The sequence below is a fragment of the Citrus sinensis genome, chromosome 4 (genome assembly GCF_022201045.2).
Source record: "Citrus sinensis cultivar Valencia sweet orange chromosome 4, DVS_A1.0, whole genome shotgun sequence".
Classification (NCBI taxonomy): Eukaryota; Viridiplantae; Streptophyta; class Magnoliopsida; order Sapindales; family Rutaceae; genus Citrus; species Citrus sinensis.
Window position 1 is genome coordinate 22,602,474 of NC_068559.1, and position 24,170 is coordinate 22,626,643.

The window sequence follows — 24,170 nt, forward strand, 5'->3', positions numbered from 1 at the left end:
ATAGTGAAGAAGCCTTGCAGTTGGATCAAATAGCTCCAATTCATGGTGCCATTTTTGGTTCTTTTAATAGATAGTTAGATACAGCTTTCAATTTATGTAACAATGTGAATTTCTTCCCATTTTTCAGAAAAGCTATCTTGGAATGGATTAAAAAGAGTAACAAAATGCTTTATCCACAGTAAAACTTACCTAAAGAGCACAAATTTTATGAATTCAATTCGGTAAAATACACTGAAGCACTGAAATTATAACAGATAAAAGAACATGAATATGATTAAATCACATACAAGAGCTGCCCATTTAAAAATAAATTTGAAAAAGTAAAGAACTGAACTAAAGATGGGGAAAATGAAAATGAAAGATTTTATATATCGAACTTATTTCTCAACCTACGAACTATAATGCTGCTCAAAATTGTTCATAATCTGTTTATCTAAAACAAGAAAATATTAAAAAAAAATTATATAATGTTACGATTACAACATACATGGCATAACTTTTGCCAGGAAATTTTGATTGTAGGGGTCGGAGAAAAAATTTACTCTACAAACATGACCTACAAGAATACACCACCTTGTATGATTGAGATGGAGATCTTTCTCACCCAACACAAAATGTATGAACATGAGAGAATTCTTTCTGGTGATATATCAAGATCGGACCTGGAGCCTTTTTCCGAGAATAAATTAATAATAATAAAATAAATTAAGGAAAATAAAAACCCTATTGTGTTAGCTTCAAAAGCCGAAAGGTGATTTTCTCCTGCTTCCCCCTTCTCCATACTGTTCATTCCATTTTCTCAACTCATTCATGCTTGCAGCATCATAAGCAACCGAAGGGCCAACCTACAGAGTAGATCATGAATACCAAGGTTCAAAACAGCATATTTACAAATAGAAAGAGTATACAAATGTGATAAATTGGCAAAATTAACTACCTTGGCTTTTGACTGAATAAAGTCCTCCAATTTAAGTGGCCTCAATACTGGAGCTGCATCATTTTTGCCTCTCTGTATAAAAAACAGACAAAATTCAGTGGCAGGACACAATCAAATAGCAATAAATACTATTAGATCATAGAACTGCAACATAAAGATTGTAGATTAAGCAACATAAAATAACATGCAATTCAAAGCTCTATCTACACCATGAATTGTCTGATTATATCACATGATGGTGAAATTCCAACAACAAAAAAGGAAAAGTGACCGATAGTTTCTATGTTTATCTCAAGGACATGGCAAGAGATCCCAATGTTTAAGTTTAGAAGTTATCGTCTCTAATTTACTTTAAGTTTAGAAGTTATCATCTCTAATTTACCACTGACCCCTGATTATAAATTAACCATCGTCCCAAACAAGGCAGCATACTACAAGGTGTAAAAGGGAGTATACGAACAGCACTTCATCTTACGTAGTAACTTGGGAAGGAAATGTACTGTTCACAGACAACTTTAACTAGTTACAAGCAGTATCAAGGTTTTTCCTTTTTTCCTCCAGTTTGTAAGAAAGCAAACAAATCCCAATATATTTTCTTTTCTGACTTCTATATACTTTTCTAGGTTACCGAATAGCAATAAAGTTTATCAAAACGTAGCATGATCTGAAATTACAATTGTCCCACAATTTAGATGAACAAAAGCACAGTCCTCATAATGATCTTGCATTTTACATGACAATCAAACTAACAGCTGGAAACCAAAGGCACACACCTTCCTTTCTTCCTCTAGAAGTTCTTGGACAGGTCTATATGCTGCAGCAATACAGAGGTTCTGTACAAGAGCACAAGACAGTATGAGATGCAAAATACACGCGTCAAAAAATTTAAATAAAGATTGAAAGTAAATGTCTGAGTACTACCTTCAAATCACTGCCAGAATATCCCTCAGTCGCATTCGCAAGTTCATTAAATTGGAAACCAGATTCTAAACTTTCATGAGCAAGAAAAATTCTAAGAATCTTCATACGATTTTCAGCATCCGGTAAGTCCACATATATCCTAAATAGCAAAAAAGGAACTGCATTAAGCAACATGACCAGTTCCACATCTAAAAGTAGACAAAAGGAAGTGAACTTGCTTGTAGAATCATTTGAAAAATGGTCAACAATTGCAAGATATATTATTCTTCAAGAGACTAGTACTATATTGCAATCTTACCTTCTTGGTAAGCGACGAATGACAGCATCATCAAGATCAAATGGCCGATTTGTAGCACCAAGGATGAGAATTTTTTGGCTCTCTTTTGACCTCAATCCATCCCATGCTGACATGAACTCATTTCTCATTCTTCTAGTCGCCTCGTGTTCAAAAGCACCACCACGAGCACCAAGCAAGCTGTCAACCTATATAATATGGAGTCCAAAATTTATTACAGCGAGGCTGAAAAGAAAGCTGAAGGGAAATAACCTTTTAATCAAGGAATCCGTTCTTGGCCACTGTGGCCATAATTTAACCACACAAAAGATTAAAAAAAAAAACTAATATTTTAGAGTTAAAATAAACAATCTAAGAAGGAAAACAAATGTTTCTCAAAGATTATGATTCCCATATCTCATGAACATAAATCTACAGACATAGATGGACTGAAAGTTCATGCATTTCATTTCATCCTTAAGACTTCTGACCACTACTACAAGTGGTTACACATATTCTTCCTGAACCAACTTGAAGATTAGATAAAGAATAAACCATTCATGATGATTTTCCAGTGGATCATAGAAAAAGATGTACCAAAAATAAAAAAGTAGGTCCTTCAAATTGAAGACTCAGAATTCATAAACCTCTACAGTTGGTGCTCTTTTATAATTCTTATGCTTCTCCACAAAACTTCTAATCTTTTTTTAAATTCACCTTTTTTGGCAAATTAAATAAAGAAAAAACACAAGCAAAGTAAATGATGATGTCATAGAAAAATTCCATGCTTAATGATTGTAAAACAACAGCTTATTATGCCAAATTTTAAAAAAGAGAATTCTACCTCGTCAACAAATATTATGACAGGTGCCAACTTGCTGGCAAAAGAGAAGAGAGCTTTGGTAAGCTTTTCGGCATCACCAAACCACTGTATCACAAAGAAATAGGGATTTAGCATATTCTCTGTTCAAAGCAGAAGCATGACAATTCTTCAATGAAATTAGAACAGATGTTTATAAACTAGGGTTGTATATTACTAATAAACAATTCGTCAATGTCCATTTATCCAACTAACTTCATATTTCCAGCTACACTTCAACACAGACTAGACATGATGTATAAAAAGGAGAAATAGGATAAGAAAGCCCAGAAATTCTCTCTTTTGGTGCTTTATATGCGTGTTTTCTAGAAGACACATACCCAAGAAGATGCTTATTTAGATACCAAAAAGAATCATAAAAAACTCAACAACTAATAAATATAGCGATCAATATAATTTCTTCAAACAAATTGGTACTAATCAAAGGATCAACTTGGTCTTTGACTTTTGCAATGTCTAGGGAACCACAGTGATGCCTATTTGGTGCTGGAAGTAAAAGAGGAACTTAAAAAGCTCAGAGATCGTCATTGCTGCTTAAAAGTGAGCATTTGAAAAGAGTAAAGATGGCAAGGTTTTGAAACCCTGCTTCTCCAAGTTTAAAAGCAAGAAAGGGAATTTGGCAAAGTTAAGATGAGAGAATAGAAACTTGATCCTGGAAAATTCAAATCTTAATAACCGGGATAGAGCGGCATACCTTTGAGGTTAGAGTGGAGCCTGTAATGCTAATAAAGTTTGCACCCGCTTCTGTTGCAAGTGCCTTGGCAAGCAGGGTCTTCCCAGTTCCTGGAGGCCCAAAGAGTAATATGCCTTTGCACGGCTGAAAAAAGCTTAATATAATTACACAATGGTAAAGGCATAGCACAAAATTCACTCCAATTTCCATCAAAACAATCTGCATAGATATCTATTGAATACCCTTAACAAATTTCCACGAGAAAAGAGATCTGGTCTTCTCATTGGAAGAATAACAAGCTCATTTAAGGCCTTCTTCACATCTTCAAGAGCACCTATATCATCAAATCTCACACCAATTTCACCAGGAGGTACAACGGCTGAGACAAAATTGCTTTCATACTCATCCTTCGCAAGGTTCTGCCAAGGATAACATATGTTAGAGGTGAAGGATAATATTCAATAAGTTAATCATTTGAACAGCATCCGTAAAAAACAGAACATCAAAATACATGCCTTTAAATTTTGGGTCGGCTTTCGGGATGCAGTTTCTTGCTCCTTCAACCTCAAGATTGCAATTTCAAGGCTTTGAAATGAAAAGACAGCAATTACCTTCAAGTACTGCACATGATGTTACAATAAGCATGTTTCAAGAAAATAAAATGATACCTTTCACGAGGCAGGTGCAATCGCTGCCCTTTCACGGAAGGAAAAGAGCAAGATGACAAGTAATGATTCTTTGCCCAGCCAACAACCTTCTCAGCTCCTGCACAGAATTGAGTAGGTAATAAACTATTGCGCAATTGCATAAACATCGCATGCTTAATCACTACTAAGATTCTGCAGCCAGTTAAATTTGAAGAGTTTCCTAAAAAACATTTTTCTGAACTTGGAGAAGGATTTAAAAAATCCAAAATTAAGCTTTCAAATAGGGTAAATAGCCATAAAGAAATAACAGTACTAATTACATTTATAATGAGTAGAATGAAATCCTTCAAATATAAACCAAAGTGGAATCATGGACTTCACAATTTTTACGGGTCTCAATAGCCCTTTTTATATCACATATAATAGCCACATACATATATTCTTATAATGAGACTTCATTTTTTGTCACCCCAAAAATGTATCACCTGTCATGCTGCTCAAAAATCTTGCCTCATCAATTAGTAGCAAACTTTGAACCAAGAAATCCGAAATTTTGACTACACAATATTTTACCCGAAAAAAGGGGACCAAAACCATTACTTGACATCAACACCAGATTATTGGAATATTCAAATAGATGTGCTACTCATTAAATAGTGCTGAAATCTGTTAAAGTATGTCAGCTTTGGTTTCTTACTCTGCTTTGTCAGTATCACACCATCAGTGTTTACATGTAACAAGTCCGTGCATGACAGCTCATGGTCCTCAAGAACCTGCAAAATATTTAATTTAGAAGTACTATCAAAGATTCAAAGAAGTCATCCTAGCATCAAAACCAATGGACTTTACACCACATATATTATTTAACAAATAATTAAGATTGCCCAGACAATAATATTAAAAAAAGGGGGGTCAAAAACTCCATACCTTGTGTAATTCATTCAAATTGCTCCTATATATCACTATTCTCCTATCCTCCTCAACCTGTTTATTAAATGTTCTAAGGAGATCTTCCTCCTGCAAAATGGGAACATTGAAGAAGATGTGATAATGGCAATCTTCACATTTTGAAAATTTTTAACAAAAAATTAAAACATGCATTTTACCTTTGGAGGATGTATAGATAAAACATTAGTGAAGAGGTTATATATTTCGTTATCATCAGATCTCTTTGTTGCTTTGAGTCCTTCGGTAAGCCGTTGCAGCGGCAGTGGCTGAAAAATTAAAGTAATCTAAATTGAATTCACATCTTAGAACAGTAGGAGAAATGACAATAAGATTGCCACGGAGTTCAACTTTAAAACAAGAACAATTAACAACAAGCATGAAAGCCAAAGTTATTGATGTCTCCTTAGTCTACTAATGTGCCAATAAATTGTCAGGAAAGTAGAGGGGAACCATGGTCAGTACTTTTATCAAGACATTTGCCAAAGAAACAAATAACAACACATTTTGCATAATCTTGCTTAATTGTGACCAATCTTAAAAAAGAGGTACAAAACTATTATAGGGCATCACACCACCGAAAGTTGGAAACAGCACACTCCATATTACTAAGTGTTCTAACCAGAACAAGGTTGAGTACACAATCACAAAATTGAAAGTCAGATTCCAAAACTAAACTACAAACAAACAATCGATTTATTCAGAACAATGCAAGAAAAAAAAAAAACTGCTATAAATAAGAAGTGAATCGTCAACAAAGTGATTTATTTAATACAAATAGCTTGTTAAATGAAAAAACTTTCTAAAATGTTAGAAGCATTACCAGCTTCGCAAGGCGTCCAAAATTAGGGAGTATCATCGTCTGTTGAGCATCATAAAACAAGTGGAATAGGTAAAGTCAATCAAAGCAGCATATTATTTGTGTCCATAGGCATTTATAACTTGATATTAGACTATGAAGCTTACAAATTTCTCTTTTTCCTTCGGTCCAGTTTCATTTTTGTTCTGCCCACAAATTAAAACTACGGGACCTGATAATTGATCAAACATCTCCTCCACCTTACGGACAAATTCCTTACGATTACACCTGGGAACTGCTCTGGACAACCAAAGAGAGGAGTCTGGGAAATAGACAATAAGAGGCTGTGTGGAATGCAAAACCTGAAAACAAAGCAAAACAAACATCAAATACAGTTGCGATATAATGGTCTACACAAACAAAGAAAGATGGAGCTTTAGAAGAAGCTTGGGACTCAACATACATCATAAATTTTCAGATAAAATATAGGCAAAAGTTTTATCATGATACCTCACACAATGCCTCCATTGCAATATAGCAATCCTCCGCCTGTGTATCAAGATCGTGCTCAATGTGCTTAACTGTACCAGAGTAGAATTTTCAGATTGCTCACATCTAATGAACAAAAATAAAAAGGATAACAATCAAACATAAACTATGATTTTCTAAACAAAATTGGCATATGCATGGCAAGAAAACAATTATACCAAATGGTTGAAATTTTTTTTTCCCCTTTCTAATCAGAAGTTACAGCTACAAACAAACGACAGTCACATTTTAAGTACGCTAATTCATCCATATCCAACCTTATGTTATATTGAAGATATGTGAAAATGGATGGTTGTCAGCTAGCCTAGTTAGTAAAGCCACTTGTCAGAACCAAGTCCCAACAAAAATGCGAGAGGGAGAATTTATGGAAGAGCAGGCTCTCTCTACTCTGTAGCTCACAGGCCAGCCATAAAAGGATGATAAATGTAATAAAAAAAAATTTTTTAAAATAAAGATGGAGTGGGAAAGTTTAATGTTAGTGGCATTGACTGGAAACTAAAAACAAGTAAATTCAAAAGACAATGATACTAAAATATTAAAACTTGAAGAAATTGCAATATGACATCCACAATGAAATTATAACATATATTCCTCACTGATTTGAGAATATTACCATCTATCCAGTAAACTGGTGGTCTTGCAGGCTGCTCTGCCACTTTGTCATCCTTTTCTCCTTCACCTTTATTGTCAGCACTAATATCCAAAATGACAGCAGCTCGGTCTCCATTCACCTCATATACCTCTCCACGTTGACCACTGGATAAAGCCCTGCAAATATGGATACTTTGATCAAAGCTGCTAGAATATATTGAGAATGCACTTAATCTAAGGGTTAAAGCATTGGATGGCATTCAAAGGATCAACTGTGAAAGAGCTGTAGGAAGTCTTGTCCTTCAGATCCAAATCAACTACTGAAGTCAGCTATACTGGTAGACTGCTCAATAAATTCAAAGACTAAAAATTCAGACTATACAGCTAGAAATAATTTTGGGATTTAAGATACCAGCAGTTTATTCAATAGAAAGACAATAACTGTCTAATAACACCAACAAACAGATCAGAGGCCCAAGTCAACAAACAGGGGCCCATTCATCAGGAAAATTGCACAGTTTACGACCAAAACTTTGTGCATTTTTTCTGTAACTGAATCAAGCTTCTGATTCTAAATCTTCCTTCAAGTGTTACAGTGCCTTTACTTCAGAGCCATCGCCATGTTCATCTATACCATAAGACCAATAAATCGGACTTGAATATTATAGCACTTCCCTAATCATCATAAATTAAAAGAAAAGGAAGCAAGAATTCTCATTGAATCTATGGCCAACAGAAAGAGAAACAGAGTTAATGACCATTAAATGTACTCAACACAATCCACACTAAGTCTACCATGTTTAATCAGGCCCAATCAATTATCTGGTAACATGCACCATATGTCTATGGAAGAGAATTAACTACTTCAACTGTCTATCCAAAAACTACCCAGGTATGGTCTTGGCTTGGATAATAGCCATCACTTGGCAAATACATTTAACGAACAGGCATATTGCAAAATAATCACAAAAAGGTTAATGGTGAAACGATATATATTGCTAGAATTTGGAAGAGGAAACCAGTTCCAGTTTTCCATGTACAATGATGATTCTATGGAAAACAAAAACCATTCATCAGTGATTTTTTTTTTTTAATTTTGGGCCAAGTATTCGCATACAAATACCTGCAGTGTGAACAAATACATGTCTTAAATATTCTTCAATGCCTCACTATGGTACTTCTATCTTCTAACAATCATGCATTACATGAACCTTACTGTTTTTGTAGCTACGACTTAGAGAAATCTTCTGCAACGTGCTATGTTTCAACTGAACTAGAAATGTTTCCTTCAACATCAAATTCTAGAAAGCAGAAAACCAACATCTTTCAGAAGATTCCACCAAAATCGAAAGGTTTAAAACTGTACCCGGAAAAAAAAATAAAAGTAAACTGTTATAAATTATTATAAACCAGATCTTTTGTGGAGTTTAAGACTCTTACGAAGACTAGTGCTGAAGACTTGGACTGGTATGTATGTGTATGTATTTAAGAATAAAACAACCTTTTACAAGCTAAAAATGTTTGCATATAAAAAGGCAAATCCAAAAACTCAAAGCAAAATTTTTTTTTTGTTCCAAAACATAAAAACCAACTGGCGAGTTAGATAATATTTTCAGCATCAAATAACTAGTTAAAACTATGACAAAACAAGGAACCTACTGTGATCCTAACAAGAAAAATAAACCACCGACACGTGCAGCTCAACAAGAGGTATTTATGAATTTTTCTTCCCTATACTGGGACGACTTACCAACCCACCTGTCAGGAATAATGGTATAAGCATTTTTCGGACCATCAGATGTCATTATCTTCCCCAAAATGATCCTGTGATGCATATATAAGTTAATATCACAAAACCGTGAAGCCAAAGTTCACAGTTGGATGATTTTACACCAAAAGGTTCGTAAAAATATAACAATAAGATGACCCTTTAGTAGCAAGGTTGTCAGTCTGCACACTGTTTTAGATCCAACAAGAGGCAGCTAAGTAATGTAAAGATGCTAATATCCTAAGCCCCACATGTAAACTAATCACATATACTTTGGGAGGAGAAGGAAAAAAATTCCCAACTATACCAACTAAAATCAAGATAAATAGATAAAAATATAATATAATCCTGAATTTAAATGTCACAATATCCAAAAAAGCAGACAATTGAAATTAAAATCACCAGATAATATTAACAATATAATGATGAAAATCCACTTGCATCAAAGGATATTTTTAACTTGTATGAAGATGAGCGTCTAAACTCATGTGTTCACCAAAGCTAAATACAAGAACAACACCAGCTTCTAGTAGGTGAAGATATTACTCAAAAGTCCGTAAACGTTTTGCTATTGATAAAATTAGGTTATACAATGTCAGTTTATGCAATTGGAAAAGCAAAATCTGCAGAAAAAAGTACAAATACATATAAAAAATAATTGAGTTTGTGTAAGTTCAAAAATTGCAAGTATACACCCCCGATGCTGATCCTCTCAATTTCTATGTCCTTTTCTCGTTGTCCAAGGGAAGAGAAGTCTATATTTTTTAAATTATGTCCTTTTTTTGTTGTCCAAGTGGAAAAGGAGTCTATATTTCTTAATTATGGTTGAGCATAATTTTTCAGAATTTGCTTACAAGGTACTTGTGTGGAGAAGATGACGATGTTAATTGGTTAAGGTAATTCAATATAAACAGGTATTCATATTTCTGCAATAAAACTCCAGTATCCAGATAGATGCCAGTCATTTGATTTTCTTTCAGAACCTAACTCTACAGTGACATAATAACAGATGTCCTGGAGACCAAATGTAAGTTTGGCAAAGAAAGCAGCACACAGGAAAGCAAGGGGCCCCAGGGAAGAAACCCAATACTCAACGCATAGCTCAAAATAAGTAGATTATAATTTATAAACCTGGTGTGCATCTAAACAACTTAAGCCTTGGGGTGAAAAACTTGTGTAAACCTAGTTGATTACAGACAGCAGTTTTTTTTTTTTTTAATTTTTATCTATTCTGCACTTTTTGGATCATAAGGTGAGAAACTAGCATAAGTTGATCAATGATAATGGACCATATTTTCTCTCCTCTCGATAGATATCTACTATCTAGCCCTATAAAAATTGTAGAACTCTGTTAGACCAATACAACTTATGTTAGGCACAAGTGTAAAGGGGCAAGGGCAGTTTAGTAATTTTAGGGGCAGGGGCAGTTTAGTAATTTTATTTATTCATTAATTAGGGCTCAAATATAAATAAGAGATTAAGGAGTCATTTAGGGTTTATGTTGATTTTTGTCTAGTGTTAGGAATAATTAGGAGTTTTGGGAGAGATTGACCTACCTCTAGAATTATAAGTCAGGATTGTTCTTTCTTTTGATTCAATCAATAAAAATCAGCCCTAATTTATCCTTAAGTCCTATCAAAGTGGTATCAAAGCAAGAATTTTGGGACAATGGCAGCGAAAAAGGTGGACACGCTTGAAGAGAAATTGGAAGTGGAGGTCGGATCGCTCAAGGCCACCATTGATGAGCGATTTAACACCGTTCAACAACAATTTTCATCCCTTGAAGCCATGTTGCTGAAAATGACGGAACTCCACCTTAACCCACCACCGGCAACATCGACGAGCCACAGCGTCGTGGCAGGAGAAGGACCCAATGGTACAAAACCCATGGTTGGCGGTGACGTGGACCAACCTAGCACAGCCAGGGGTGACAAGTCATGGCGGATTTGGAGGCGGGGAGGTCAGCCCAGGGGACGCGCGGCCTGGGGGAGCCTTTCCCAATGTTAGGCACGACGGAGGAAGCTGGGTCGTGGCTGGGGGTGGTGGATCTAAGGATTAGGAATTCGCATTTTGGCGTCGGAATGCGGCGCACAGGAGTCGAGGATGGTCAGGCTTAGCGACTCGATGGTGTTTGGGGGTGATGCACAGCCTGGGCAGGCCGGATTTTGGGCCGGGCAGGGCCGTTTTGGGCCTAGGCAGGTCGGGCAGGGCTGCTTTGGGTCGGAGCAGGCTGGATTTGGGCCCGGGCAAGGCGGTTTTGGGTCTGGATAGGTATTTGGGAGCGGATGGCCGGGAGGAGGGGTTTCTGGCGAGAGAGGGAGCCATTATGTCTGGAATGCGGCTGGGCAAGGGATTTCAGCCCAATATGGGGCTGAGCAAGGAGAATTTTGGGTTGGGTCTTCAGGATTTGCGGAAACTAGAGTAGATTTGGGAGGTTGGAGACCTCCAATGGCGCGAAATTGGGGGGGCCAAACTCAATTTGGGGCAAATTCTAGGATAAGGAAACTGAAAATGCCTATTTTTCGAAGGCGAGGATGCCTATGGATGTGTGTATATGGTAGAGCGCTATTTCGCCATCAATGGACTCTCAGAAAAGAAAAAACTGATGGCGGCCGCATTATGTTTGGAGGGAAAGGCCCTTGCATGGTTTCAATGGCGGGAACAACAACAACCATTGAGGTCGTAGGGTGAATTTAAGGATCAGCTTTTGGAGAGGTTTCGAGCCACTCAAGAGGGAGATTTACATGAACAGTTTTTTGCTCTAACTCAAGAGAGAACATGAAGTATGGGGAGAAGTTTGAGTTGCTATCGGAACGTCTAGGGGGAATCCCAGAGGCGGTATTGGAAGGGACTTTTATGAAGGGACTGAAGCCAAAAATCCGAGCCTCGCTACACTTGCTAAGGCCGAGAGGGTTAGGGGAGTTAATAGAGTTGGCACAGATGACTGAGGATAAGAACACAGCAGAATGGGTTAATAGGAGCAGTTCAGTCAATTTTTCATACCGAAACAGCACACCATTGGTAGGAAAAAAAAAAAACCCAGACTTTGGGGTTTTAGCAAGAGTTCCAAAGCAAAAACCCAGACTTTTGGGTTTCAGTGAGAGTTCCAAAGCACACCACCGGAAGGCCAGAAAAAGCAAATGATGGGGTTACAAAGAGATTTCCAAAGGGATCGGGTTAGTGGGGCACAACTGAGGGTGACTTTCAAACACCTTACGGAGACAGAGATTCAGGATAAAAGGGCGAAGGAATTGTGGTTTCAATGCGATGAGAAATTTTCATTAGGGCATCGATGTAAGGATAAATCACTAAAAGTCCTGACTGTGTGTGATGAGGAGGAAAGCGGGGAAGAAGCTGAGAAATAAGAGGCAACAGTTTCCTGAATTTCACCTTAAGGACAAGGTGTCTTTTTGGGGGGAGTAATGTTAGACCAATAAAACTTATGCTAGGCGCAAATATAAAGGGGTAAGAACAGTTTAGTAATTTTAAGGGTAGGGGCAGTTTAGTCATTTTCTTTATTCATTAATTAGGGCTCAAGTATAAATAAGAGATTAAGGAGCCATTTAGTGTTTATGTTGAGTTTTGTTTAATGTTAGGAATAATTAAGAGTTTTGGGAGAGATTGACCAACCTCTCGAATTGTAGGTCAGGATTGTTCTTGCTTTTGATTCAATCAATAAAAATCAACTCAAATTTAGCCTTAAGTCCTATCAAGCTCTAATGTGTCTGATTCAAAGAAGAAGCTCCTCAAGACCCTCGTAATAAATCAATCACAAAATATAAAATATTCAGATGCAGGAATATCATGAAAAATGTAAAGAAAATTACACAAATTCACATTTATGTGAAGACCATCAGTAATTCGTTTTATTCTTCAACTTATCTCCAATTTTCAGTAACTCTTATGCATTACAAACTGTATTTTCTCAGTGAACTACAATTAGTTCATATCCATTCATTTGAATTGTCTGACCAATGACCTTTTCTTTTCTAACATGCAAGAGGCCTTTACTAGCTTCCAAAGAAGTGACGGGGGCACATATAGACTCTGAAAGTAGATTTTACTATTTAAAACTTTATGCCAAAATATTGTATCTTAAATATGCAAAGGTCATAGACAATAACCAATTGATTACCTATTATCAGCTTCAATGCGTACAGAAGGCCCAATGTACTTCACTCGATCCCCTAAGAAAAGATCACAAAGTATAATGAATTAGTTAAATTCAAAGAAGAAAAACAGAAAACATGATAATTTCTATCTTTGATCAGAGATTTCTCTATTAAAAATACATTAAGTTATTTTATTAATGGAACTAGATTGTTAGCACATAGCACATGCAGAAATGTATATGCAAATATCCAAAATCAAAACTTTCATTAGCATTTGACGCAAAACTTCATCTTCATCACAATGACACTTCTAACTCAAAACCAACTGACCATAATAAAGTCAATTCTGTGATTGTCACTACCAAGGGATGTGATCAAGAGCTGATGAAATTACAAGACCAATTAGCCCCACCTTTTTTCTTTGAAAATAGGTTCAATTCTATAAAGTCTTTATTTTAGTTTCAGCTTATGAAAATGGAAAAGCAGTGAGCAAAGTTTAAGTTTTGATTCCAAGAAAGTAGAAAATTCAAACCAAAATGAAAAGTTGGCCTATAATAATAAATAATTCTCATCTACCAGCCATTAACACCATATCCTATCTGTGACTCACAGACTCTTCTGCACTCGAACACATCTGGTCAGATGCAACACACAGTACCTTTCCCTCTACCTCCTCAATCTCTCCTTCCCCCATCACATATGCCTCTTGCTAGATTGGTTTAATCAGTAGTAGATCTGTGCATGAGTGTGAAGTAGAGAAGAGTGAAAAAAATCAACTATATTTTTCTTGACCAGCCTAAAAAATTCCATGTGGTCTTTTCTGGGCAATTGCCAAAGAGATCCAGCATGATCTCTTTTTAATTTTTTTAGAGTACTACAACAGTTCAGTTCATAGTACCCTTCTTTAGCAGCCGTTTGGATGTATCAGAAGGCTCAGCAGCCTCAGACTTCGATGACTCAGAAGAACTGTCAAGTTCTCCAGAGAGCTTCTGCAACAAAAGCAACATCAGGATCAGGAAGATAAATCATAATTTATAGTTCAATTTGGTAACAATATAAATGAAAAAAATTCATACTTATGTGAGACATTTATACAGCAGCAAACAAGCTATCCATAATTGTAAATATGAATCAAGGATCAAAATGATACCAGAAGTGACAACAAACTTTCATGACTATGCCATACTATAGAATATGTAACTTTTATATAAGAAGCAGAAAAGAAAATATACCAAGGTGTAATTGTAAAGTAAAAGAAGACAACCAGAAGAAGATATCGTGAACATGTTATACCACAGAATATGTTACTACATACCAATATAAGCCCAAGCACTAGAAATTTAAAAATTCAGTTGGGTCAAAGAACAGAGAAAAGAAGCTGAGAGATTAACACTTTTTAACTAACCTATTTAGCAAAGAGGTTCTAAGATATTTTTAGAGAACTGCAAAAGACACAATACACACACACACACACACACACATTCTATGGGATACAATTCTGAGATACGGGATTTCTTATTGGCAAGTTCCAACTTTCCAGCTGTCCAAGACCAACCTCAGACCTAAATGCCTGCCTAATCCAATCATTATAACAGATTAAAACTGCTCCTACTTTGACAAATATATATCCTGAAAAGGTCTACAAGAGCTCAAAATGTTATTTCTCTAGTTTGGTTATCTCCTTGGTTTCTCATAAATGATAAACTTATTTGCTTATTAAGAAAGCATAGTTAGAATGATGTCTCCTACCCTGTAAATATATTATGACTCATATTGATAGAATTATCTCTTACTTCTGTTCCAAACATAATACTGTCTCAGACTGAGGCAATATCAAAAAAGGTTCACAAATTTCACTTATGGTTTGCCAGGATATAAAAGATAATGTAGAAATCACATATAAGACAATCAAACCATATTTGAAATTGTAAGACATTCTGACAGGTTATATTCTCATCTCTAAATACTATAAGAACTCTGTCAGATCCTCACATATTCAAGATAAATAATCACCGCCATATTTTTCATTGAATTCACTATAGTCTGGAAAAATCGTACCTTCTCTAACTCTTCTAGGTTGAAGGGAACAAGCTTCTTGAGTGCTGCCTCAGCAGTAGCCTGCATATCAGCTTCACTATCACTACCATCTGTTCTCGCCTCATTACTGCTTGTCCATTCTTCTTCATTACTAGCATCATTCTCATCTTCAACTTCTGACTCTGAAGTTTCCTCATAATTATCAGACTCACAGTCTGATGAATCATCAGCAAAATCCTATGCCAAAATGAACAGACATAATGACAAAAATTTACTTGGAACATTTTTTTAAAAGGAGGGGAAAATAATATCTTAACATTTCCAGAGTATTCAAATCTTACATAAGGAGCAAGAACACTACTGTCAAGCACCAACAGGGGGACTTGTAACTCTCGTGCAAGTGCTCTGATTAATCTTTCTCGATAAAGCTCAGTGCCTACAGATGGCATCATTTTTAATCCAATTAACTTCGAACTTCCAGAATGCAATTTAATAAGTTAACAAGCTGAAGAACATGGTTTAAGTCGGATTGAAAAATTAACAACCTGGAACACTTCGAAGCAATATTCTACCACTTGAAGATGTCAAACGAGCACCGAACGTAGCAGTGAACTTCTTGTGTTTCAAATGGGAACCAACACATTCTACCAAAAGACTTTTGGTATTTTCGCTATAAAATAAATAAATAAAAGAACTTAATTACAACCAAGCTGATCATGAAGACAAAATAAGGATGACTACAAGATAACATTGTTGGATAATTACTTAATGTAGTACGGAAATGTGTCCCAAGAAATGTTTATTTTCTCCCATGGAACAATCCTCCTTGAGAATTCATTTTTGAACCTCTCACGTCTAGTCAAAAATGGTGATTCTCTCTTTTTACTCTCAATAGCGGCCTTTTCGTTATTTAGCCACTCTTTTTGTTCATGTTCTCCAAGTCGAGCATGTGCGTCCTTGTTCTTCGCATCTTCCTTAACCTTTTCCCTTCGAGTCTTTCCTTTCTCTCCCTTATCAAAGTTAGCACCATCATCAACGGGCTTACGATTATTCCCACTTGCATTCCTTCCATCAGCTTCAGAGCTAAAGGCACATAACTGAATTCTATTCGAACACAAACTAGACCTCACAACTCCCCGCGAAGGGATTGAACCTAAAAAATATCTTCTAATCAAACTACCATCCTTGGAGTGGTTTCTTAATGCAGAAGCATGGCTAAAAGATTGCGAACAAGCACGATCTGTCAACCTGTCTTGCCCAAAAGAATTTTTAGATGGCTGAAACACGGAACCCCATCTCTGACTCTTACACTTTAATCTCCTAGCATACATTGCAATTCTTACTCCCAACTCCAAGTACACTGCAAACGTTTAAATAGCTAGTAAATCATTTTAACGACACTAAAGAACGACAGAACACAGCACCAAACAAACAATATATATTTCAGTATGCAACTGAATTGCAGATTAAAAACAATAGAAACACTAACAAACAAACTAAGCAGATTTCATTTAGCGTAGCATACATAAAAACAACCAAAGTTCTTCATTGAGTAACCTAAAAACATGAAAAGGGATAAAAATTTATGCAAAAAAATGAAGTTTAAGATGAAATAGAAGTTGGGGTAACATGAAAACGAACCTCGTGCTCTTCTTATTGTTTTTTTGAGTTTTTTTTTTTTGGTTATTACAGAAGTCAAGCTAAGGGTTGGTGCATATTTCTCTATATAGACAGTGAAAACGGAAAGAAGCCAAATTGAGAGGAAAGGCGGGGAAAGCGTTGAGTGGGAGAGAGAAAGGATCTCAAGGTGCGAGAAAGCAGCTGCGTTTAAGGAGATTAGAGGAGGGGGTTTGTATGTTTATATTGGAGTGTGGCTTTGTGTATTTTTGCAACTGGAAGATTTGTGTTTTCATATATCCGTAGGTTCGTAAATTGCAATCACTAGCGCCTTCCAAATGGGATTGATGATTAGGCCCACTAACCTTTATTTTTCTATGTGGGCTACTTGGGCCGCCCTACCCTGAAAAAAGTTAAAAGTCAAAAACAATTTCTTTCCGTATGCACATGAACTCATTGTAAAAAATGGAAAGTCAAAGTATATTTAGGGCCGCTGAGGGTTGTCTTCTTAGAGATTCAAATCTAATTTTAAAAGTTAAAAGTTAATTGTAGGGTTTGGTAATTGTTTTTAAAAATTTTTTTAAAAAAAATCATTCTATATTAGGGTAGATTTAAAAAAGTAAAGAGGGACTACCTTTTCAATATCTGATTGTGAGAATCAATTATATAAGAAATACAATTCCATATATATCTTTACATATATTATAGAAATCTAAAATTATCCTTATTTAATTAAAAAATAAAATCATCAAATTTAAAGAGATTAACATTATTACAAATTATATTTAGATAAAAAAAATTATTTTACTTATAATTATTATATATACTAAAAAAATTATTATATATACATAACTATAAATATGTAAATATATTGTATTCAACATTATATTTATTTCAATCATTTATATTATTACAATAGTTTAAAAATAAGATTTACCAAATATGTATGATTATTTTTAAAATTTACAGCACTTTTAAAAATAAATTTTACCAACATTTAATTGGTTATCTTCATATATAATTATTTATACTACACATCTAATAATAAATTTAAAAAAGGTGACACATGTTTTAAAAATACTCGATTGAATGATATTTCGTTAACTTTTGCCATTAATTCTAATGGATCGAGGGTAAAATCAGAAAAAAAAATAGATATATATTCTTTTTATAAAGTTAAGGAGATAAAAATATTGGATTTATGTATTGCTTCCATAAGAAATCTACTTCTTTATGTTCACAAATCAGTTTGAATCAACAAGAAAATTTTAAAAAAAAAAGATTATTTGATTTAACCAAAAAAAGCCTTGTTCATTAGACTTGGATTTAATTTTTTATACATTTTTCAATTCAAAAAATAAAAAATTATTGAGTAGGAACAAAAATATCTTTTTGTAACTAATTAGAAGGATAAAAATGTCATTCTATAACTAATTTTAGAGATAAAAATATCATTTTATAATTAACTATATGGGTAAAAATGTCATTTTATAACTAATTGACTGTTCTCATCGAGTATTTTTTAAACATGTATCATTTTTTTTTAATTTATTAAACCACGTACCAACCAAAGTAGTTAACCCTATTTTTAAACTTAGTTGCAGCCATCTGACATAAGTAAAAACAGAGAGCACAATGATAAACAAAAGGAGATAAATGATATTATCCTTTGTTACATATCTAGAGACTGTTCGTTAAAACAGAAAGCCAACCTTTTAAGTTACTGTATTCTCAAATTTCAGTATATGGTCAAAAGGCCTTGTACTTTTAGGGGAATTTCAACCTAACCCATATTATTAAAATTTAAAAAGCTAGAATCCATTCTAAAGTGTCCAACATCTTCAAAAATCTGAATGGCTCCCCAAAAATGCTATAAATCTTCTTTACTTTTTAAACAGAAGCGAAGTAGTTTTAAACTATAATATAGTAATCACAACTGAGCATCCCAAACAATGAAGTACAAGAGAAACAGAGTACAGTTTTGAATGGCAAGGAACAAATTCAAACAACAGACTTAAATGCATAGACAAATTATAAAAACATAAGAATTATTTTTGTGGTGGGTTCAATTTAAGCTTTCATTTTCCCTCGATTTCTTCTTCGTCATCCATGCTCAAGTTTGTTTTCTAAGGCTTCCAGAGAATGGTGGTTTCAGCGATCATTGAAGTCACAACATATGGGTCCATGTTTGAAGCTGGCCTTCTGTCTTCAAAGTATCCTGCCAACCATAACAATAAACAAAAATTAGCAAAACAGAAATAAAAGGAAATGTGGGAAACGGTTTCCTCTAGTAGTGCAGACGTCCTCCCATTTTAAAATACATAATTGAGCTAGATGACACTATTTAGGTATAATTAAAAACTGAAAGATATGCTTACCCTTTCCTTCTTTCTCAGTGTCACGACCAACGCGAATGGAGGCACCTCTGTTAGCGACACCCTTTAATTTGCAAAAGAAATAAATTAGGACCAATGGAGGATTATTATTATGAAATGAAATGATTGATAAAGGTATTCCAAATCTTTGAATATAGGAAAACGGTTGTTACCCAAGAGAAAGTGTTGATATCTGCAGTTTCATGTCGACCTGTCAGTCTTCTTTCGTTGCCCTCTCCATAAGCAGCAATGTGTTCCCCGTGGCGTTTCCCCAACTTTTCAATTGCCTTCTTGATCACATCAATTCCACCATCATTCCTCATAGACTTGGTGCTGCAAGGGAAAAAAAAATTTGAACCAAAAACTCAAAATGCTATTCCCATATTCTTGTCATTGTTATGGAAAATTAGTTTTAGTATGTACCTGTAGTTGGCGTGTGCACCAGCACCATTCCAGTCACCCTGATCATTTAGAGGAAAATTCACGGAGGATTAAGCAAATTAACCGGGAAATTAAATCACATACTAAAAATGCAATGGTTAGAGTCAAAAGGAACCTTGATTGGTTTTGGATCAAATGAAAGAACAACTCCGGCAATTTCAGTAATCCTCTGTTTGATTAAGCAGAATAAAAGTAGTTAATAAGATAAGATTAAAAACCAATTCATAATATGATTATAGTTTATAAGCATATGCAATCATCTTCATTTGCATACCTCGAGTATGTACCGAGCCATCCATAACTGATCACCAGAAGAGATACCCACACAGGGACCCACTTGGAATTCCCACTGTTAAATAAATAAATGGCCAACATAAAATAAGTTACAAAGACAAAAAATAAATAAATAAATTGAGGTGTGAGAGTTTTGGTACGAGGCATACCTGACCCGGCATAACTTCACCGTTAATGCCACTGATGTTAATTCCAGCGTAAAGGCAAGCTTTGTAGTGAGAATTCACAATGTCTCGGCCTAAAGCCTTATCAGCGCCAACACCGCAGTAGTAAGGTCCCTGAGGGCCAGGATAGCCGCCAACTGGCCACCCCAAGGGCCAGTTTATGTCTTTTTGAAGAAGAGTGTACTCCTGCTCAATGCCATACCTGATAAACGCAAATTATCAAACAAGGCTTAGGCTCCGATCAGTATCATAGTGCCGTGGCTTTGATACTTTAAAACATGACTTTGAAATGATAATTTTAATAAAAATATTGTAAATTTTTTTACAAAAATAACTGTGTGATAATCGTTTCCACAGGCTGACACGCCTTAGAGGTGCCAAACAGAGAGTTTCAGTTACATAATTCACTTTCAAACTGATGGTGTTTTTTGTCAACATAAATAGTACAAAAAATCTGTCTTTTTAAACGCTTCCATGGATTGTATTATTGATAATGCGAGGAAGGAGCTGGTACTTTAGTCAGTTGACTGTAATATTGGTTCGATATCATCATTTTTCAGGAAAGTTGGAGCTCACTCAACCGAAGCATACCAACCAACTCGGTTAGGTCCAAATTTAAACTATCCGGTCCCACTAATAACACTCTTTTTCTTGTAATTTAAATTTAATAAATGTGACTGTTATATTATTTATGATTACAGGGGCCAATGTTGTCATTCTCTATATGGAAAAGATGAATTCACAGAGACTTGTAGCTCAGAAGCGACAAGCAAGTGATAAGCATAGCCACGACTAAAAGGACACGGGAAACCAACCCACCTACAGACAAACTATTGAACATGTACTGAAAATAACTACCAACTTTAATAATTTTCCAAGAGCATAAATGTATAATAATATATGAGTAATTTTATGGATTTTAATAATTGAATCTCTCACTATGAGTCCCAATTAATATGACAAGGTATTTATTAGACAGTAAAATATTATTTAATAATAAAAAAACAAAAATAAATAAATAGAAAAAGTTATTCAGCCGATTAGCCAATCCAAATAAAACCCACGAGCAGAAAATATAGACAAAGCTTGTGATGCAAGATGTATACTCGTCATCATAAAGAATTACAATATTAACAAATTTCTTTAATTTTTTTTTAGTGATATTTTGAATTATCACAAACTACAATTATATTATAATCTAAGATCTACAAAAAAACTTAGATACATGTTTTTTTAAAAATAAAGCCCCAAAATTCTACGGAATGTATGTTACATAATTTTTCTTTGTTTATAACTACTAAGTCATAACAATTGTTTGTTTATATTTATTAGTCACGGCTTGTCTTGACTATTAAAATTTACTGATGACTGGTCAACTTGTCTACTAAACCTTATCTCTTTGCTTGATTCCTGTGATCCCTGCTGGATCTGAAGTTAAATGTTTGAATTTTACGCAAGATCACATTATTGGGAGCCCGAGGAATTTTATTAATTTTCAAACAATTGGGCCCACGATTTCTTTTATTTATAATGATAGCAAAGTTTTCTTTTCCTTTTCTGCTTTCAACCCAACAAATGGAAAATGACCCGCCGCAAATAAAAAAATAAAAAAATAAAATAAACAACAATAATATTAAAAAAATACGAATAAATTTATCTTTTAGAATTAATTCATCAAAAAATAAATAAATAATACCATGGCTCTTCGGCGACAACATCGGGGTGGCCGAAAACTTTGGCGGCATTGAATCTTTTGTTTGTTGGGATGGGCTCGCCGGCTGGAGTGTACGCATCGCACATTACCTAAATTTTTTAATAACCAATATGTGTAAAGACTTTATTGCCCCTCATTCACCTTAAGATCCTCCGAATCTAGTCAAGGATCATCCTACCAAAAATCACGGGACTGAAAAGGTAAAAACAATTGGGTGGCACGAAGAATTTACCAGGATATTGTTCCCTCTTCTGAAAGGATCCTTAAACACCGTTTGCGGGCTAGTCGAATCAAAATCAAGCAGAAATAATTAATAAAAAAAAAAGATTCCATGAGATCAGTTTTTGAATATACTCATGATCAAAGATTCCCACGATGAATTAGGAGGCTGACACGTACTACAAAATAACTTCACTGTCATCACCAGGGGCTTGGTTAGTGCTGGAGCCATCGTAATTCCATTTCGGTAGCTTGGTAGGGTCCGTTGTTGGAGCTGGCAAAGTCTGTTTGTTTGACGATCATACTCGTAATTAAACGATTAAATTAAAAAAAACATTAAAAATAATAAATAGTAATAACAACAAAGATGAAGAAAGAGAGTATATAATTTCTCATTTCTCAGTTATGAGTTTTCAGTGCTCACTCTGGCTTTGCTTCTCAAATCCATACCAGATCCGCCTATCCTGTAAAATGAATATTGCAAAAATAATAAGACAAATTAGTGATCGAAAACAAATTAACAAGATTAATTAACATGTTGTTTATGAGAGATAAATTAGTTTGTATATATGGTACCATACCATACGTATTCGGCGATGACTTTTTCGGTGGATTCAGAGAGATTAAGGTTGAGGAGATCGTTGAGAAGAGACATGGCTGCCTAGCTTGCAGCTTTGTTTGTTTTGAAACGAAAACGAAAATGAAAATAAAAAATGAGCGAGAAAGGTGGGAGGAGAGACAGAGAGGCTTTGATTGGTGGTTGAGTGCTTAAATAGTGAGAGACGAAGGGGTAGGTTATCACCCAATCGCCCGTAGTCGTAGAAGAGGAAACTAATTAAGTTTTTTGTTTTCTCAAATAAGTATATAATCTTTATATTTGTATTGAATAGGTCCCTAAATTAGTAAGCTTACTAAAAATCAAAGAGTCCTAAATTATTAATTGCGGTAGGGAGATTAAAAAAAAATTGACCTACTATATATCAACTTTTGTCTTCTAATATAATGTAAACTAAAATGACCATGAGCACAAAGTACATTGAGAGTCAACTAAGGATTAAAAAGCTCACGCTTTAATAAATGATAATAAAAAAGAAAATATAAATTTCAATGTACTAAAAGAACAAAAAAAGATATATTATATTGAAATTCATATTCTTTTATCTTTTAATTTATTCATCAATTAGTTGAAATAAAAACTTTATCACCTGAAAATTATTTATAAGCAAGATACTCTTTATTGACACTGAAATTTGGTCGAGCCGGTTAGCGGCTTGATACCAAAATCTTGTGTCACCATTAAATTTATTTGTAGGGGAAGCGACTTGTTAATCTCTAATAAAATCCTCCAACCATGAGCAAAAATTTCGTAAGCTAATGATCAGTGAACACCTGAAACCACAAAAAACTGTAAGAGGTGTCGAAAGTTTTTCAATTATTAACCCTCCGATACTTAAGTCAATAATTTGGGTCTACTTGAAAATTTTCGTGCCACACTTCACGTGGCTTAATTATGATAGCTTTAAACAAAAAGCTTTTAAGTAAATTTAAAGGAAAATAATATAAAATAATCAATCTTAAAGAAAAAGAAATTATGAGAGAAAGAGAAATTTTTCAATGGTAGAGAGAGAAAAAAATCAAATGAGTTGTTAGTCCAAGCAAGAGAAAGAGAATCCCCCTTGGCGTGATTTTTATGGGGTTTTTGTAGATTAATGGATCAAATTTGTATCCTGATTTTTTGGGAGAGATCTGTAGTGGTTCGTTCTAATTGAGTCTTGCTTCTTGGTGACCTCCTAGTCGAGATGATCTACTCAAGATCACCAAATAATCTCCTAGTCAAAGTGATATGCTCAAGGTGACCAAATAACTTCTTGATCGAGGTGATGTGCTCGAATTCACTAAATAATCTCCTAGTCGAGGTATTCTGTTCGAGGTCACCGAATAACATCCTGGTCGAAGTGATCCGTTCGGAGTCGTCAAAATTACCACCTGATCGAGATGGTGTGCTCAAAGTCACCATAATTTTCTCCTGCTAACCTATCAACTACTTGCTCACCTTTTACTTTGAGGAGAGCATAATAACATCTAAGCAAACACCTCAATGTAATCATCCTATTTCATTCCCCAAATAATTTTAATGTTTTAAATTGTTGATATTTGAGAGTGATAATATGGACAAAGACTACCTCAACATAAAATACTAGATTCCGTCAATC

At 34.8% G+C, this 24,170-nt stretch overlaps 2 protein-coding genes across 5 annotated transcripts; both read right to left on the reverse strand.

Moving 5' to 3' along the window:
* Positions 1–345: 345 nt before the first annotated feature.
* Positions 346–17,032, reverse strand: LOC102611598 (uncharacterized). 4 transcript variants are annotated; one of them, XM_052439178.1, is made up of 25 exons: positions 16,775–17,032; positions 15,899–16,493; positions 15,679–15,803; positions 15,475–15,569; positions 15,155–15,370; positions 13,995–14,082; positions 13,120–13,171; positions 8,975–9,040; positions 7,239–7,393; positions 6,587–6,657; positions 6,244–6,438; positions 6,101–6,139; positions 5,439–5,546; positions 5,260–5,349; positions 5,030–5,105; positions 4,354–4,450; positions 4,201–4,270; positions 3,928–4,104; positions 3,707–3,829; positions 2,977–3,060; positions 2,157–2,341; positions 1,859–1,997; positions 1,711–1,770; positions 938–1,009; positions 346–845 (listed from the first exon to the last, which is right to left on the reverse strand). In XM_052439178.1, the coding sequence occupies exons 2-25, from the start codon at positions 16,462–16,464 to the stop codon at positions 738–740; spliced, it is 3,057 nt and encodes a 1,018-aa protein (XP_052295138.1). In that variant the 5' UTR covers positions 16,465–16,493; positions 16,775–17,032; the 3' UTR covers positions 346–737. The 4 variants fall into 4 exon arrangements, with proteins under 4 accessions (XP_052295138.1, XP_006484551.1, XP_006484554.1 ...); XM_006484488.4 differs by having other exon boundaries at positions 13,995–14,085; XM_006484491.4 differs by lacking the exon at positions 8,975–9,040.
* A 1,586-nt stretch (positions 17,033–18,618) lies between these two features.
* LOC102611307 (glutamine synthetase nodule isozyme) lies at positions 18,619–22,755 on the reverse strand. Its single transcript, XM_006484485.4, has 12 exons — positions 22,539–22,755; positions 22,382–22,421; positions 22,138–22,241; positions 21,971–22,019; positions 21,721–21,827; positions 20,010–20,226; positions 19,841–19,915; positions 19,682–19,735; positions 19,549–19,586; positions 19,299–19,458; positions 19,129–19,189; positions 18,619–18,968 (listed from the first exon to the last, which is right to left on the reverse strand). The coding sequence occupies exons 1-12, from the start codon at positions 22,610–22,612 to the stop codon at positions 18,877–18,879; spliced, it is 1,071 nt and encodes a 356-aa protein (XP_006484548.1). The 5' UTR covers positions 22,613–22,755; the 3' UTR covers positions 18,619–18,876.
* Positions 22,756–24,170: the final 1,415 nt, after the last annotated feature.

What these genes read in the sequence shown, in the direction of transcription:
- LOC102611307 (XM_006484485.4), bottom strand. Translation starts at nt 22,612, where the DNA reads ATGTCTCTTCTCAACGATCTCCTCAACCTTAATCTCTCTGAATCCACC. An exon ending in GAAGAGGGAACAATATCCTG is followed by an intron (nt 21,828 to 21,970) that starts GTAAATTCTTCG and finishes TAAAAAATTTAG; the next exon opens with GTAATGTGCGATGCGTACAC. An exon ending in GTTGTCGCCGAAGAGCCATG is followed by an intron (nt 20,227 to 21,720) that starts GTATTATTTATT and finishes TGCGTTTATCAG; the next exon opens with GTATGGCATTGAGCAGGAGT.
- LOC102611598 (XM_006484488.4), bottom strand. Translation starts at nt 16,464, where the DNA reads ATGTATGCTAGGAGATTAAAGTGTAAGAGTCAGAGATGGGGTTCCGTG. An exon ending in ATTGCTTCGAAGTGTTCCAG is followed by an intron (nt 15,570 to 15,678) that starts GTTGTTAATTTT and finishes TGCCATCTGTAG; the next exon opens with GCACTGAGCTTTATCGAGAA. An exon ending in CAAACGGCTGCTAAAGAAGG is followed by an intron (nt 13,172 to 13,994) that starts GTACTATGAACT and finishes ATCTTTTCTTAG; the next exon opens with GGGATCGAGTGAAGTACATT.